This window comes from Bos grunniens, chromosome 4 (assembly GCF_055505025.1).
Source record: "Bos grunniens cultivar Pamir isolate PY7600 chromosome 4, Bosgru_T2T1.0, whole genome shotgun sequence".
NCBI lineage: Eukaryota > Metazoa > Chordata > Mammalia > Artiodactyla > Bovidae > Bos > Bos grunniens.
The window spans coordinates 17,300,037-17,317,031 of record NC_141168.1 but is presented as its reverse complement, the minus strand read 5'-3'; the positions used below and the strand labels follow the sequence as shown (position 1 = coordinate 17,317,031).

General features: G+C 38.3%; 1 protein-coding gene across 28 annotated transcripts in view; it reads left to right on the top strand.

Moving 5' to 3' along the window:
• LUC7L2 (LUC7 like 2, pre-mRNA splicing factor) overlaps nt 1-16,995 on the top strand; it is a 72,868-nt gene that overhangs the window by 15,439 nt on the left and 40,434 nt on the right. For 2 of the 28 annotated variants that reach the window (XM_086395339.1, XM_086395320.1), the window contains exons 1-5: nt 939-1,338; nt 4,213-4,296; nt 11,238-11,314; nt 14,021-14,091; nt 15,654-15,748. In XM_086395339.1, the coding sequence (XP_086251465.1) occupies nt 14,034-14,091; nt 15,654-15,748 (153 nt within the window). In that variant the 5' untranslated portion in view covers nt 939-1,338; nt 4,213-4,296; nt 11,238-11,314; nt 14,021-14,033. The other 26 variants (XM_086395341.1, XM_086395323.1, XM_086395333.1 and 23 more) reach the window with 22 other exon arrangements.

Sequence of the window (16,995 nt, the reverse complement as noted above, 5' to 3'; positions counted from 1 at the left end):
TAGTCCTCACATACGTATAGCTTCATCGGAGGTTGAGATTTAAGGAAAAAAATCACTTAAGGTCCCACAGTTAGGAATCCGTCCACCTACGTCTGGAACGCAGGGTGATGGCTAAGCTAAACCCACAGGCTTTCTTTTCCATTGTCAAAGCTGTTGATATACCAAAAAGGCCTCATCCTTCAAATTTAGCTGTCAAATAGGGGAAAAAATTCTCTACAAAATGACCTCCTTTCCTTTCTTAGAATAGTGCTTAATTTTTATAGCTTCTAATTTAGACTAACAGCCTCCTGCTATATAAGTTACGATGATAAATCCGAATGGGTTGGATGGCCTGCTCCTAGTGTATTAATTTCAGGCGTTATTTCCTGAACCTAACTTATTCCAGTTGGGCGGCTTCAAGCCTCTCTGCATAGATTAAGGAAAATGACCCAGCTGTCAGATCTCCAGGGCTTCTTTCGTAGAGGGTCGGGTCACAATGAGAAAAGGGTTGAGTCTACATGATCACAGGCCCCTGGGCCTGTGAAAACGAGTTAATTGGTCAGGTCAATGAGTATTGTCAAGATTACGCCCATAATAGCTACTAACGGTGCTAACCTCCGTCGAAATGCCAGATATGGTTTCTACTTACTTTCGACTCTGGCTAACCCTCTGGCCCACTGGCTAACTTGGGTCTGGCTCGCCAGCACACCGTGCGGCGAAGCCCTAACGGACCCGCAGCCGGGAGAGCGAGGTTTCGCGCCCGGGGCGGATCCAGCTTGAGGCATCCGAGTCTCGCGAGATCTGGAGGTAGGGGCGGGAGAGGCCGGCGTGCACGCGCCCGAGATACGTTAGGGTGGAACCCCTCCCGTGCGGGGCGGGCGGAGCGAATACAGTTAGACGCCAGTTGGTGGAGCCCCCGCGGGAAACGACTAAGCGCGAGGAGCGTGCGCGCTCACGTCGCGGCGACGGTGGCGGCGTCAGAACTTGGAGGGGGGGCTGACGTCTTCTGGCGGGTGGCGGTGTTGGAGACGAGAGCTTGGTTAGCCGGTATTGCTTCCGTCCCAGGAACCGACGGAGAGAGAGGGAACGAGGGTCGCTTTCGGGGGCTGCTGACTTCCACGTACGCGTCGTCGTGAGGAGCCGCAGCCCGGACTCTCCTGCAACCCCTCCGGCTTCCTTTACGCACGCCTCGAGGCAGCGGCGGCAGAAACAGGCTTCCCCCACCCCTTCCCCTTGTCCCCCCCGCCCGAAAGGGCCCTTTCTGCGCCCCACCCCCGCCCGCCCGCTACGCCGCCGCCATGTCGGCGCAGGCCCAGATGCGCGCGATGCTGGACCAGTTGATGGGCACCTCCCGGGACGGTAAGTCTCTGCCAGTGCCCTGGGGGTGGGGGAAGGGATGGGGAAGGCGAGGGGAAGGGGCTCCGCGGGCGCACCTGGGCTTGTGTGTGTGGCTGAGTAAGGGGCTCCCAGATTGGTAACACGAGGTCCCGGCTCCCGTCCCATCCAATGAGGGTTGGGCAGGCGGGCCCGGGGGGCGGCGACCGAGCGGATTGGCGGGAACTGCTGCCAATGGGGTCAGGCGGGGCCTGGAGCCTGAAAGGAGAGTTTGCGCTCCGAGTGTTGACTTGGCTGGGACGGGAGCGCCCACGTCTCTCCTGCGTAGTCGGGCGGCCTGTCTTGTCGCTGGTTAGGTACCTGCGGACCGCTAAGGCCTCCGCCCCCTGAACCAATTCCTTAACCCAGAGCTGTGGGATCAGCTCTCGCCGCCGCCCTGCGGAGTATCCAGAGAACTGGTCCCCACCCTCCACTCCTTTACCTGGGTCCGGAGAAAACCTTTCCTAGAATCCAGTCCCAGAGATGAAACCACCATTCTTATGGGAAAATCTGACCCAAACCATGGTTTCCTGAAGCGGGTGTGTTCGGCCCATTTTGTGAAAAGAATGTTACGGCCTGTTTTTTCCGAGAGACCTCCATTTTGTTAGGCAATTTAATAGAAGCTTTGTTCAGTAAATATTGACGAACTTTGTATGTGCCCCGAATAGAACCATTTTGAAAATGTGCCCAGTGAAGTAGAATTGAGGGAAACAACGATGCTTTTAGGCGCTTAGGTTAGTGTTTGTACAAAGAACCACTAATGGCTGGTTATCTTTTTGTCACAGAGAATTTCTAGGTAAGATGAAATGCTGTTGCTTTTTTGATGATGGTAATTAGTAATATACTCTTTGAAATTCGAGTGAAGCCCATGCTAATATGGAGGAAGAGTCTAGTCCACTACTTTCTTAGAAACAAAGCCAATACTTGCTCATTTTTGTATGTTGCTTGTTCAGGCAAATAGTTTCATAGCCATTAAACCAATGCTTTTTTCTTGACAAGTTACTTAAGTTGTTTGATGTAAGAGAAAAGGCACACTCTTAACTTTTGAGCAGTCGCTGTTATAATTTCCTTGAGTGCTTTGCAGCAAAATGTGAGTAGATTTAAAACATTTTATTGAATTCACATGTTTTTAGTGCATAATTTGCATGGTTTATCAGTGTTCATAATTCATTTTTAACAAAAACCCACATTTGGAAGTTTTCTTCTTAGAACGTATAGAAAAATAGGTGTAGATCGCAAACCTACTTGTGGTTGTGTATAGAGGAGGGAGGATTGGGAAGGAAATGAATTTTATTTATGTAGTAAACCCTTGAAAGTTAGCATTAATTAAAAATGCCACTGGAGAAATTTCTATCAGTTAACATTTTTCACTTTTAGGTTAGAGTGGTTTTTATAACAGTAGCATGTTTTAACATTGCTCCTTTTCCATTATGAAGCTGGTGTTGAGAAGGGGCTTAATTCAGGATTTTAACTAACAGAATAACTAATCTTTGTAGTATAATTATAGAAATCATTTTGTTTAAGACGTACTTTACACGAGCCTATTAATCCTAGTAGGGTGCCATTTTTGGTCCCTTCCTCATGGATTTAGATTCCGAATTTTACTGGATGGGTAGTTGAATCAAAGCAACTATTATCACCTGATAAATTCCAAACTAGACTGCAATCTACTATTGCAAAACTGAATTAAAATATATGTGTGTGTGTACTCACTCACATATAATACATACATATTTTTCCTATGTGTGTAGTCCACAGAAACTTGAGTTTCTTAAAATCCACTCTGCTTTGTATACAGATAAATTTATATTTTTATGTGTCTGTTACTGGATTTTTTTTGCCTCCAGACTGATTTACCAGTGAACTCAGGTTTACAAGTCCACGATATTATTTTAGCTGAAATGACTGGATTTTCACTGCTGTGTTGGGCTAGAAGTAAGAAACATACTACTTTCAAGGAGAAGAATGTTTTTTAGATACCCAGATTAGTTCTTTTATGTATATAGAAATCAGAGCATTCTTTTCCTTCTTACCACATAGTTAATGAGTTTATATACTCATCTTATTCAGGACCTTCAAATAATTAGGATTTTTTTTTTTTAAGTGTTCAGTCAGCTTCAAGTTATCCAGGGATAGGGGATATGGACGCCTTCCTGAATAATACCATGTAATTTGAAATTATATAATGGGAAGCTTTGTATGGGACACAGGAACAGCTTAAGGGAATGGTTTCTAAGAAGTGGAAATGGGGTTCAAGGGGTGGGAGAGAGATGGAAAGGGTAGGTTGGAGAGTATTTAAAGCAGCTGTGTCCTTTTTTTTTTTTTTTTTTTAATCCTAGAGACTAACTATAAAGCAACCACTGTCTTTTTGTCAGGGTGGCAGTAACCACCCCCTCTACTCTTAGAGTGCTGTCTGTGAGGGAATCTGAAGTGGCACAGGAAGCCCAGGGCACTTTCTCTTTCACCTCCTTTGCCCCTCTAATGAAAAATTTATTTCCTCTTTTCCATCCCCAAATCAGAATTTTTAATTAGTTCCTTTTTAAACTCCTTGGAGATTTGTCTGTTAAATGTAAGTTGGAATTACTCAAATCAGTTAATCATGTAGATGACCTAAACTTTATGGAAATTCTCAGAAGAGGGACTTTTAGTAGGGAAAAGGAGAGGTAATTTTGGATCACTGGGCACTTCCAGAAAGGACAGTCCTGGGTGAGTGGTGGAAGTGGGAGGCTTTGAACAACCAGAGGGCAGCATGATCGCGCTGGGAGGCTGGGCAGGGGGATGACAGGAGGTGGGAGAGGAATGCATAAGGGAAGTGGGAGGGCCAAAGACAAACTTTGCCTTCTTTGCAATTTTGCCTAGGGCCCTGGTGGTGGCAACCGCCTGTGTGCCACTGAAAATCGTGCCGATGCCTGGCATACTGCATAAATGGAAGCAGGGTACCGCGTGAGTTGAAACATTGGTCACACTATATAAAGTTTGTATATGTGAATCAGTGTAACTCATACACATGTAACTGGGGGTCTGACTGTATTTGGATTTTTCTGATAAGGCATCATGGGCTAAGGAAAAGAGCACTGGGCTGAGACTCAGGAGACCTGGTTTCTAGCCCCAGCTGTACCTCTAATTGTAACCTTGGGTAAGTCACTTAACCTTTTTTGCCTCAAGTTAAATCTATACTTTGTTAAATGAGAAGCCAAGTAATTTCTTATGTTATCCTCAGAAATGTTGACAAATAAGTATATTTTAAAATTTTTTAAAGGAAGAAACCATAGGTAGATATTAGCATCTTATTTTAAGATACATTAAATTTTATAAATACTTTGTTTTAGTTGTTAGCAGTGACAGAAAAGAGAGGGATAATTTGTTTTCCCCAAAATATTCCATTTAAAAAGCAGGAGCAACACAGGAGAAGTAAAACAGTGGTTCAGTTGAATTGTCTGTGATGGTCGGAGGAGCCTAGTGTCCCCACACAGACTAGCCATTTTTTGTTGTGTTGGTTTAATTGAAAGGGTGTCCCTTAGCTAAAGCCCTTTCACCAGCAAGTATGGTTTAGTTATGAGAGGTCTCTAGTCCTGAGCCCAGAAAGGTCTTGCAAGATTTGAGGGATAGGAGTTAAAATTGAGGGTGTATATTTAGATTACTTTCTAAGTTTAGCAACTAGGGAAGTTACAGAAGGTAGTTCTAAGGATTCCATACCTCTTGAATTGCTTATAACTCTTAAATGGGAACAGAGTCCATCTCTGAAAGGTTATATCAGGCCAGAAATGGCAATCTGCCCTCAAAAACAACCAGTAGAATTCAGAATATAGATAAGAATTTTACAGCATCATTTGTTGTCCATTATGATTAGGGAATGTTAGGGCAAGTTAAAGCTTTCGGGTAAGTTTAGCTGTTTTGGATGATAATCTTTCTGAACCTATGATGTACTTTCTCAGTTAACAGAGTACATTAACCATAATTAAATATTTTTGCTGATCATTTATAGTGTACAGTGGTTGTATCTTATGGGATGTAAAGTTAAAGGGACATGCATCCTAGGAGATAATCAGGAAAATACAGTTCAGAAAATCAGTTACTTGTTCCTGGTACTAGTGATACATAAGTGTTGAACCTATAGGACAGTATGACCATGCTGCTTTTCTTCAAAATAAATAGTGAATCAAAGATTGTAGTGTTCTTTTCAGTGGATTTTCTTCATAAAATCACCTTGACTGTAATCTGTGTTCCTTGAGTTGTCATCAACATCGAGAGCATTTTCTCCTCATTTTCTCTCATTAACATAATGGATCATTTATTTCTTGGTCAGTTGTAAATCATTTCTTCTCTTCCACTTGGATTGTTCATTTTAAGTGAAGGAGGCGTAGCCTATAATGTGTAAGCACACAGTTTTTGAAATGATAATGGGATATATCTAGTTTTAGAGCTTGTGAATTCTTTTGACATTTTAAGAAATTTTAACAAACATTAAACAGTTTTAGTAAATATAGGATTTTATCAGAGGTCCAGGCATATCAAAACACCGAAAACTGTTAACACCCACATAGTGAATTCATTTAAAAAAAACTAGTTTTGAACTCTGGTATTTCTGACTACAGTACAATTCAGAAAACAATAATAGTATCACCTCCTACAACTCTGCATCGTTCTTGAATTTTCTACATTTTAGCTCTCCTGAAGGAAACCTGTGCTTTTGAGACATTCTTGCTTCGGGTAAAAAATAAATAAATAAAACCAAAGAAATCATTTTGTCTGTCAGTGCATAAGCTTTATAAGCAGCAAGTAAATATTTTGATTTGGTTTGATTAAGATGTCATATAGGGATAAATGTTAGTGAGCTACATCTTTAAGATGGATAGCAGGAAGTTAAGGGCAAGTAAGGTGTCATGGATGTGGGTGAGGGTTAGTGAGTCAATGTTCAGTACCAGGTGGCTCATATAAACATTAAACCTCGGAGTTGCTAGGGATTCAGGCAAATTCGGGGTTGCAAGGATAGGCAGAGGGCTTAAAACTGTGGGCAAGACTAGATAAATGAGACAGGTACTCCTCAAGAATGGAATTCCAGAAAGGTGCTTGAAATGGACTGAATCCTAAAAGCTCAGGGCTATTAGTATATTCATTGAGGACACATACATGACTGTACTACCCAACTTAATAATCAGTGTATGGGAAAATTGTAGGTAAGAAGATGAAGAAAGTTGAAACATTTTGCTGGAGAAAGAGTGAGGGAGTGGGCGGAAGGGTAAGTTTATGACAGGAATCTTATGGATTCAGCACCTGCAGAAGTCATTCTATTCCTTTCCAGTTTAAGTTCTCATACACTAGCAGCTGCTAGGATAGAAATTAGAAGGCAAGACCTTTTGATCATTTAATCAGTTATGTAAGATTATTGAGGATGTAGAGAAAAGTAGTTTGTAAAAACTGAATTTAGGTACAGTTTTGTGTTTTAACTTAGTAGTGTAAGACTTGAAAAGTCAAAGCCATTAGAAAATAACATGTAACTCAGTCAGCTGAATAAATGTTATATTTTGCTATTTAACATGGGCTAGAGAAAGGAGTCTTTAAAACTTTTTTCTTAAAAAAGCACTCACTAGATACTGATCCTTATGTTCTAATTTAGTTGTGAACCGTGTGCAATGATGTTTGACCTCTGTGATTCTACATGAAAAGAATTTAACCAGCTGCCCTTGCTGAATCTTTTGTCATGTCTCCTGAATGCATGGTAAATTGTTTTGTTTTTATTTTCTTGAGACCTCAGTTTTCTGCAGACATCAGTTTTTTCTTTCAGAGTTAAACTTTACAAAACTTTTCCTTTCAATAAAATTGGTTAGATATTGATGGATAGTGTCTATAGTATACATACCTTGCTGTTTGGTGGCTCCTATATTCTGTCCTACTGCTGTGTTATACATGATACTCTTCTCTGTCTCTTGAGGGTGTGTTTTAGATCGGGGTTGGCACGACGGCCCACTCGCTTTTTGTAAGTTTTGTTGGAACATAGTTGTGCCCATTTGTGTATGTATGGTCTATGGCTACTTTGCTTTGCAGCCGAGATATATAGCTGGTAAGTTTAAAGTATTTGCCCTCTGGCCCTTTAAGAAAAAGCATGCTGACCATTGTTCTAGATCAGTGTTTCTCAAAAGTGTGGTGCCTGATCAACTTTAGCATCACCTGGGAACTTGTTAGAAATACAGATTCTTGGACCTACCACTCCAGGCCTACCAAATTAGACATTCTGGGGTTGGGTGCAAGCAATTTGTGTTTTAAGAAGCCTTCCACATGACTCTGATGCACATTAAAAGTTTGAGAAACCCTGTTCTAGATAAATGTTTTCCAAATGTTAGTCACACATATCACTTTACTATTTTTTACCCTGTTTTAACATTTTTAATTGTCAACTCACTTTCTGAAAATTTAAGGTAACTTTAAAGTGAAAGCTTACGTCACCAGAAAAATAAATACAGTGAAAACAACATGGTGTTATAAGAGAAAACTAGATTCTGCTGTCATTTACCTGTGCTAAAAATTAGAGCTCGTTAGACATATTAATTAAACACATACTAGGCAGTAAGTGGGAACTTTTTCTTGACTTAATCATGATATAATAATCACCACCAAGTGATTGGTGTTCAAAATGTCATGCTGGTGAAATTATATAACACCTAAAATCACTTTTTGTACAAATTCCATACTTTAGGAAATGCAGTTCTAGTTCCTTACATGGAAGGAAAGCTGTTTGAACTGTACATATCTAAGCCCCTAAGTAGAAATGACTTTTCCTTAGAAATACACACCCATAAGATGGAATGATATAGAAGTCCCTAGAGAGGTCCATTCAGCCTTCTAGGATGAAATTGCCTATTTAGCTTGATCTTAGCTCTCCATTAATGTTCCGGGCTGTGGTGGTCAGTATCTCTGCAGGATTTCACCAGCCTGTTCCACAGTGGGATTGTGAAAAGGTGCTGGTTGTTTGTCAAAGAAGACTCATGGACTAAAAACGGGAGAAGTGCTGTGATTCTGCATTATGGGCAGGCTAAGGAAAACAGTTGATTCACCTCAGATTTTAGAAACCATGTATTTTGAGAAATTATGGTGTGAGAATAAATGATTTAATATGCCTCATAGTATTACAGGGAATACTTTCCCAGACACGGTATTCTGATACTGGCTGAAATGTTTTAGGATGTAGTAATTGTTGGTGCGACTAGAACCTGAATATCTCTAGGTTGCTGGCTTGCTTCAGATTTTTCTTGCTTTATTTTTCTTAGAGATTATGGACATATTTGCTGCTTTTGTCATTTGACTCTGCAATAAAGTAGTAACATAAGACTCTGACCCTAAATGGACTGAAAGTCTAGTAGGGAGTGAAGATGTATAGTAAGTGATAAATTCTGTATGCTGATTACATATATAGATACCTAATTTTGAAAAAATGTTAATAAATATAAAAGACCACCAAACACCTCTAAGACTGAACAAATGTTTTGTAAGTTTCCCTTAAGTTAAAAAAAAATTTTTTAAGTGTTACAAATGAAGTCTCTTAGGTTCTCCTTCACAGTTTTAGTCCTTTCCCCCAAAGGCATTTTTTGTGAATATGTCAGTGGATTTTCCTCTGTGTTGTTTCAGTACTTATAAGGCTCAGTCTCCTTCTTCATGCTAATCTGTTTTTTCATTTTAAATTCCTTTATCATTGAGTTGTCTGTCACCTCTGTCCTTTGATATTCTCATTTCTTTCCATTTTTGTTTCTTTACTTTGTTTTAGATTTGGGGAGGCTCTGCTTAGCTTTTATAGCAATCACCAACCATTGAAAACTTGCCTCATTAATAGACAGATCTGCCAAATACTTTTTCTTCTGCTCTTTTCAGCTATTTTTTCATAGCCAGAGATAGCTTTTGTTACTTCTAATTTTGTGTATAAAACATTGTGGATGATAGAAGGCACCAGATATCTAGAGTATGAGTATTATTGTATCAGAATTGCAGCTCTGTAAGTAAGCATCAAAATATAAAATTTAGCAGGCTACAACTTTTTAATAATTGACTTCGCTTAATGGCATATACCATAAAACAAAGTATATGTAATCCACTTTTAGGACTACATTTGTGGATAACTATTTATTCAAGACACACTTCTAATGTGTGCCTTAAATCTAAGAGGAGCGACATGTTGATTTCCTAAAGCATATATCCCCTGGCGGAAATGTGATGGCACTGACCCCTGCCAGTGGCCAAGACTGCTTTATAATGAGAGAAAATAGGGTTGTGGCAAGGGGTGGAATAGGATTCTTGGAATGCAGCTACTTTAGTATTTATTTTTGAACGTTTCTTTTACCATTCTGTTAGCTCTTAAAGACTCTGAGTAAGCTTTTGCTCTTGCTACAAGGCTGTTTCTCTGTTTCATTCCTTATAATTTTTTTGATATGGATTTTCACAGACAAATAGACTGGAAAATTTGAAAAATTATTTTAGCATTATTTATCTCTGATATTCAGCAAGAACGAACTTTCTTGGAAATTTCTTCTGCAGTAGGCATTGCATTTTAAAAATGGGCTTGTCATGGGGAATATGATGGTGGGGGTGATACAAGTACCGATTTGTGATGATAAACCTATAGGACCATATGAAAGAATTAAGAGGGCTAGCCTTGTAATACCCTAATTTTTTTGGATTTTTCTAGAGGAAAGGAAAGCCTCTACTAGTACTCAGGATGATTTCCTAAGTTCTGTTAGAAAGAAATGACTTGATATTTCATTTGGAAGGGAAAATGCCCTCATTAGTTTTTCCTGCTGCCGTATTTGACTTGAGTATTTTTTCTTTCCTTATATAATAAATATGTTCCTGGAAAGTTTCATATGTACCAGGTCATATTAAATATTTTCAAAGCATCAATAATCATTATTTTAAGACATGGTAGTGAATGCTTTCGTAAAATGAACTTATACTTTGTACTGTATAAATATATGATGAATTAAACTGAGTGTATTTATTAACAAGGTAAATGGAGTAATGAGTTTTTTCTTTGAAGATTATTTTAAAAGGATCCTTATAGGTGAGCTTTAGGCTAAATTTAGGCTGTAGATGAGCTTCAGGCTAAAGGAACAACAAAGGTAGGTGGGAGAAGTTAGGGGTTGGTGAGACTGTTGCAGAAAGCTGTAAAAATGATCAGATTTGTTCTTTACTATAATAGTTACTGTGCAGCAGTAGCTGTTATCTTGGTTCCACAAGAAGACCTAAGAGTTTCACGAAAAGATATGAAGATGAGTGTTTGCCAGTACAGGACAGGTCTCTTCCCACTCTGTACTAGATTAGAAATTGGTGTTTATATAGTTTCCACATTCTATGGACTCATAGCTTATGTTGTAAGAAATGGTAATAAGAAGGTGAGACATTTGAAGATATGAGGGCACAGGGAAATAAAAAACTTTAAGCTTAAAGAAGCTTAAAAATTATTCACTGCTCTTTCTAGCTCTGGCTTTTCTTTCACTGAAAGAGTATGGAAATTATTTCAGAGGGAGTAAGCCTACCCTGCTCCAGCCAACAGTGACACATGGCCCCAACAAGTATACCTGTGGGGAGGGGAGGGATTTGATTGTCACATCAGAGAACGTGGGAGAGCTTTTCCCCTCTTGGCCCCGTTTATAAACTACGATGCTTCTGTTTGCTTTGTGTGCTGTTGAGTTTTTCCCTCTCTGTTTTCTCTAAGCTAAGCTTTAAGCTAATTCTGTACAAAAGAAATACTAATTAGTTGTTTTTATAAATTGCTTGCCATTAATGCCTGATAAAATGCAGTAAAATAAGGATTCTGCATACCATTATATATGTCAAATATTACAAACTTTAAGGTTCTTTTGAAATTACAATACTAAACTCAGTTCACTTTTGCTTAGCCTTCACAGTTGTTGATCACATAGCATGGTCATCCACTCACAGCTTAAAAAAATACAGGGAGCATCGGAGAGAATGGGTAAAGTAAAATTTTGATGTTTTTAAAATAGCACCTAAATCTATGAAAATTGATTTGATTTATTGTTTGTATGGGGGGGAGAGGGTGGTTGGCACTCGAAGGGAGGGGGTGGATATTGGGGAAATAGCATGCACCGTGTAAAATGATGTTAGATATCATATAGGCTAAAATTATAAGTGTTGCTACTGCAGTTTGAATACAAGTCTGTTTCAGAAGAGGCAGGACCATACAGTGGCAGTGTTGGGATTTACAGTGGGCCTAGCTTTTTCTCCCTACAGATTGAAGGGGATTTTGAGAATAGCAGTTTTTGAGTAGTTTGGACAGAAGTCGCCTTTTTAGAGTGACCTGTCCATATTCCCTGAATGAAGCTGCTTTGGTAGCACCTCAGGTTCCGTTAATGTTACTGAGGAACGTTGTTTAAGAGGAACAATGTGCATTCTAGTTTTTATTGTACACCCGTGACTCAGGTGTTCCTAAATATAGGTTAGGATTCATGAAGCCCTTGAGGGGGTTGAAGAACAGAGAGAGGTTACTCTGAAGTTAGTTGTTTGGTAGAAAAAATAGAAATTTTGGGGCTTCCTTTCAAATGAAGAATACTTTTCCTTTCACAGTTCTAAATCAAGGTTTTAATCTCAATCCTTAGCATTATAGTTATCTACAAAGCCTAATTAATTAGTATTGTGGAGGTTATAGGGAAGAGAGTCTGCCATGTTTTTATGGGTAGGGCATTTTGTTGTAAATTGTGTTGACTTGATCTAATCTCTGCCTCATTATTTTTAAGCTTTTCCTTTGTTTACACATTTAAAATCTGGGGGAAGAAATTAAAGAAACCAGATTTTACCCTAAAAATATTCTTGCCTCAACTTTGCTATTCCCCTACATGAAACCACTTGCCAAATCCAGATAAGATAGATTTACGTACTGTTTCCCAAACCTTCCTGCCTTCCTAAGCTTTGTCAAAGATGGTATGCCAATTTGGAATGCTCTTCTTTCCCCATTCCTTTGGTCTAAGTCCTATCTTTCCTTCAAATAATGGCTTCTATGTATTACACAAAGCTTCCTCTAACCTCTTCAGTCCTTGTGGTCATTCTAGTCTTAGAAATCCTGAAGTACTACTATTTAATAGTATTCCATCCATTTTAGACATTCATTTGGCACTTGGATCATGCCCCCTTTTGTTGTTACTGTATTTAAATACCCTCTCTTCTCTAAAAGTGATGGGCTCCTTGAGGGTAGAGAGCTTGTCTTAATGAAATGCCTCTTTGTAATCCCATTGGCTGGCACAGAGGATATCTTCAGGAGTCGGCTTGATTCTTTGATTTGGATCCAGTATTAGTATAACAGGACAATTGTTTAACTTAGGTTATTTTAATAGTGAGTACATACCCAGAAACCCCAAACATAAAGTACATTTGAAGTACATTTGATTAATAAAATAATTTCTTGTATTGTAAGGACATTTGGTTCATATTTGTTTCTTATTAATTACAGCCCTTCTCCCCACCTTTGTTTTTCAGTGGGTGCTGTTTTACCTAGTTTCTTTTGAAAAACATGGTTTGGGCCAGATATATTGACAGAAATCAAAATTACTAGTATTTTTATTTTAAAATTCTTTGATTAGTCAGATGATACTTTCATGGTATAAGCCCAAATAAACTTATTAAATACTACATGATAATATAGCCAAATTATTTTAAAATGTTAACCTTAAGGTCTCTGAAGTAAAATTTTAAAAATACCAATAGACAGATACTCAGTTGCTAATCCTTTTCATTTCTGTATCTCAGATTATTAGGAATTTTATTATTTCTTTGTTTATAAAGATTTCTTTACTGTGCAGGCTGATGTTTGATAACTGTGTTTATTGTGTTTGCTGCAGTTATCAAATAGAGCAGACGTTTATATGCAGTGAAGAATTAATTAAAAATACTTTTTGATGTTTATAGAAACGGATGCTTTTTTTAGTATCCCCACACTCATTGGGGATGCTTTTGTTTAATTCATATTTGAAACTGTTTACATTTTATCTGATGGCAGTATCTTCAAGGCACATATGTTAATATTAGGTTTATGTTGTGATTTCTTACAAAATGCTCAACTAGTAAAACTTCTAAAATCTTAATTTTACTCTGAAGCCTGGCTTATAGTATTCTTGAGCCATTAGTTTGACAAAGCACTGGAACGATACTGCTGTTGCATTACTGAAAAGCTTAGATAATTGTGGCAGGGGACTTGTAGAATATATGATTTTCTCCTCTTCAAAAAATTTTTTTTTAATTTCTTACCTTAAAGGTAAAATATTTTTTCTTACATGTGAGGAAGCAAAAAACCTCTAATAATGGCATTGCCATTCTGATGTGAGCTCATCAGAGTACCATTCTGACATGAGCTTAGGGCCCTGATCAGTATGAAATACGCTTTATAAAAATTTTTTTTCCTAAAACCCCAGTTGGCCCAGGGACCACTTTACAGAGCTCCAGCCTTGGACTTTTACCTATGATCAGTCCTATTCTTCTCCAGGGTTTATACTTGTTAAGTCAATATTAAAACACAGAAAACACCCCCCCGCCCCGATTTTGTTCACTTTTGTTTTCATATACAAGAATCTTAACAGTGAACATGTACTTCTAGATGCTGTATTGAAATTGCTGGCAGAGTCTATTCTATACAAACTGAACAATCTGGCCCCTTGTTTTATTTGTAAAGGTTCAATGTATCTATGCCTGACTACTTCAATCTGCAAGGGAGTGTCAGAAAGGCCCCGCATTCGCCGAGCCGTGAGTTATCACTAACTTTTCAGATGTGTTAATAAATGTGGAACAAAAAGCAGTTGTGTTTAAAAGGAAAAAAGGACCATCAAAATAACCTCTATTATAGTAGCAGGCGTGAACACTAAATGAATTACTCCAAATTGTGGTGTCAAAAATAACATTAACTAGAGACTAGCCTCTAGAAAACCTATTGTTGAACTGCTCTGAAGCTGTTGTTTTAGCCAAAAGTTACTGTTCTTAAAGTTTTATAAACCATGATTGCAAATTAAAATGTTGTTTAAGTCTTTTGAACCAAGTTAAAACAATCTGAACAAAATCTTACCCTGCCTAAAAATGATAGTATTTAATTGACTTTGAGTTAAGCTCTTTAAAATAATACCATGTTAAAGGGGTAAAGTTTTAACCTTTTTTGTTACTCACATGTCAAAAACAAACAATTGAATCTCTTCCTTGAAAGTTTTAGTACAGTGTTATTTACAGTCTGTTTTGGTACCAACAGTTCTTGCTTCAGTAATTCACCAGTAGGTTTTCATTCATCAATGACTATGTCAATTTAAGGCTAAAAATAAAACACTTTCATTTCTTAGGGCTTAATCAGTCTCCTTAGAGGAAACCATCCTTAAGAATTCCCCCCTCCCAAAGAGATTTGAAGCAAAAAAAAAATCTAACATCTATTTTTTTTTGTTATTAGAGATAGTTAACTTTCTTTTTCTTATATTCTTTCAAGTTTTGAGTAGATAGGCCTATTTGACTAGCAGGTCGGAAGCTTCTGTTGCCTAGGAGGTGTATTGTGTTAAGTGAAGACAGAATAAATTTAAATGGACCCAGTTTGGCCATTTATAGCACAGACTACCTAAAACTTGGAGATATGGGACCTTTGGAGCCATTAAGTTAAATGTTTCATTTAGGCAGTGTGCCTTTGTTTGACTGGTGTGTAAGTCCTTCTTCCAGGTTTGTACACTCGTAAACACGTCATTCTACCCTCTCTAACTCCTCCCAGCAGCAAAAGGGAGACACTTCAGCTGGAACAAAATAGTGGAAGAAATGGCGTCTGGGGTTCAGTGGGGATTCGCAGTGTGTATGCAATGTTTGCAAGATTACTTTTTATGTTTTTCAATTAATGTAAATAATTACAGAATGAATCAGTGCTTAGTGTCAATGTAGGGAACATCGTATACCAATAGAAATTCTCCTAGTGGGTCTGCTGCAAGTCGTTTAACCTCTTGGGTCCTCAGTTTTCTCATCTACAGTATGAAGGAGTTGGACTCAATAATCTTTAAGGTCCATTCCTGCTCTAAATCCTGTGCTTTTCTGAAGTACTCTATTTAACAGAATGCATTGCTTTCCCACTTTGACTGTTTGAATTACATGTGCAGTACATGTACTGCAACTGCATGTTGTCTAAAATAGTTTTTCTGTAGGATATTATATGAACTAACCCCTCTTGAGGTGATTTATAAATGTGTGTGTATAGCCACACATAAAAAGCTAGTGTTAGTAGGGCTCTCAGAAAATACATATTTTCTAAATGTCTAACCTTGAATGTCATTAACTTTCCTCTATTACAGGAGATACTACTCGTCAACGAATCAAATTCAGTGATGACAGAGTGTGCAAGAGTCACCTTCTCAACTGTTGCCCCCATGATGTCCTGTCTGGAACTGTATGTGTTTATTAAATCTATTATTTTATTGTTGGTATACTACAAAAACAAACTACTTGATAACGTCTTAGTTTTGTGTCAAATTACTATGCAGTGATTTTTTTTAAAAACACTTGTTAGCAGAGCAATTTACATCTATTATATTCAGGTTGATTATTTAGGTCTGCAATAATGGGATTCCTCACAGAAATTATTGCTATTTTACTTTATAATATTTTCCATTCTTTAGAGCATTTATTTGGAACAAAGAGACAGTTATAATACATCAGTTACATTTTTAGTTTAGAAATAATGTAGATGATTTTTTTAATTATTTGCTTCAGTGTTGAGCATAGGAGACTTTTATCCAAAACAGTTTACATTTTCATTAAGATTTCTGCACATTTGTAGACATTATTGTGAAGCAATATATTGGTAATTACTTAAATTCACAGTAAAGTTTGTGAGTAGTGTTGTTGGTTAAAACTCACTTATATTGCTTACTCCTGATAATACATAAAGCTCACTTAATTTATATTCTACATCTAGTGATGTTAGTTTATCTTAAAGTATTATAATTTTTAATTTGATGGATAAATCACATGATCATGGATCTGTAGAACAAAGGATTTTGTTACCTGGGTTTTGGATTTGATTGAAATGATACTTTCAAGAGCTCCTGGTCACCCGGATAGCACAGGAGGGCTGGTAGGGCTAAATATTTAGCTGATTTTGTCATTTTTCTAAAATGAAAGGATTTCATACTTCATTTGAAGAAGCAGTGAGGTCCCTTAATTAAAAATGTCTAAATGAATGGTTTCTTCTGCCACAGGATGTGGGATGTTAGTTCCCTGACGAGGGATGAGACCCACGTTCCCTGTAGGGGAAGTGTGGAGTCTTGACGAGTAGTGTCTTTTTGATAGGAGTAGAATACCCCAAATGTATAGGTATCCAGGCATTTTTGATTTAAAAAAGCACCTGTCTTTTGGGGGCTTCCCTGATAGCTCAGTTGGTAAAGAATCCACCTGTGGTTCAAGAGACCCAGTTTGATTCCTGGGTCAGGAAGATCTGCTGGAGAAGGGAAAGGCTACCCACTCCAGTATTTGGTCTTCCCTGTAGCTCAAATGGTAAAGAATCTGCCTGCAATGCAGGAGACCTGGGTTCTATCCCTGAGTCAGGAAGGTCCTCTGAAGGGAATGGCAGTCCTCTCCAGTATTCTTGCCTGGAGAATCCCATGGACAGAGGAGCCTGGTGGGCTACAGTCCATG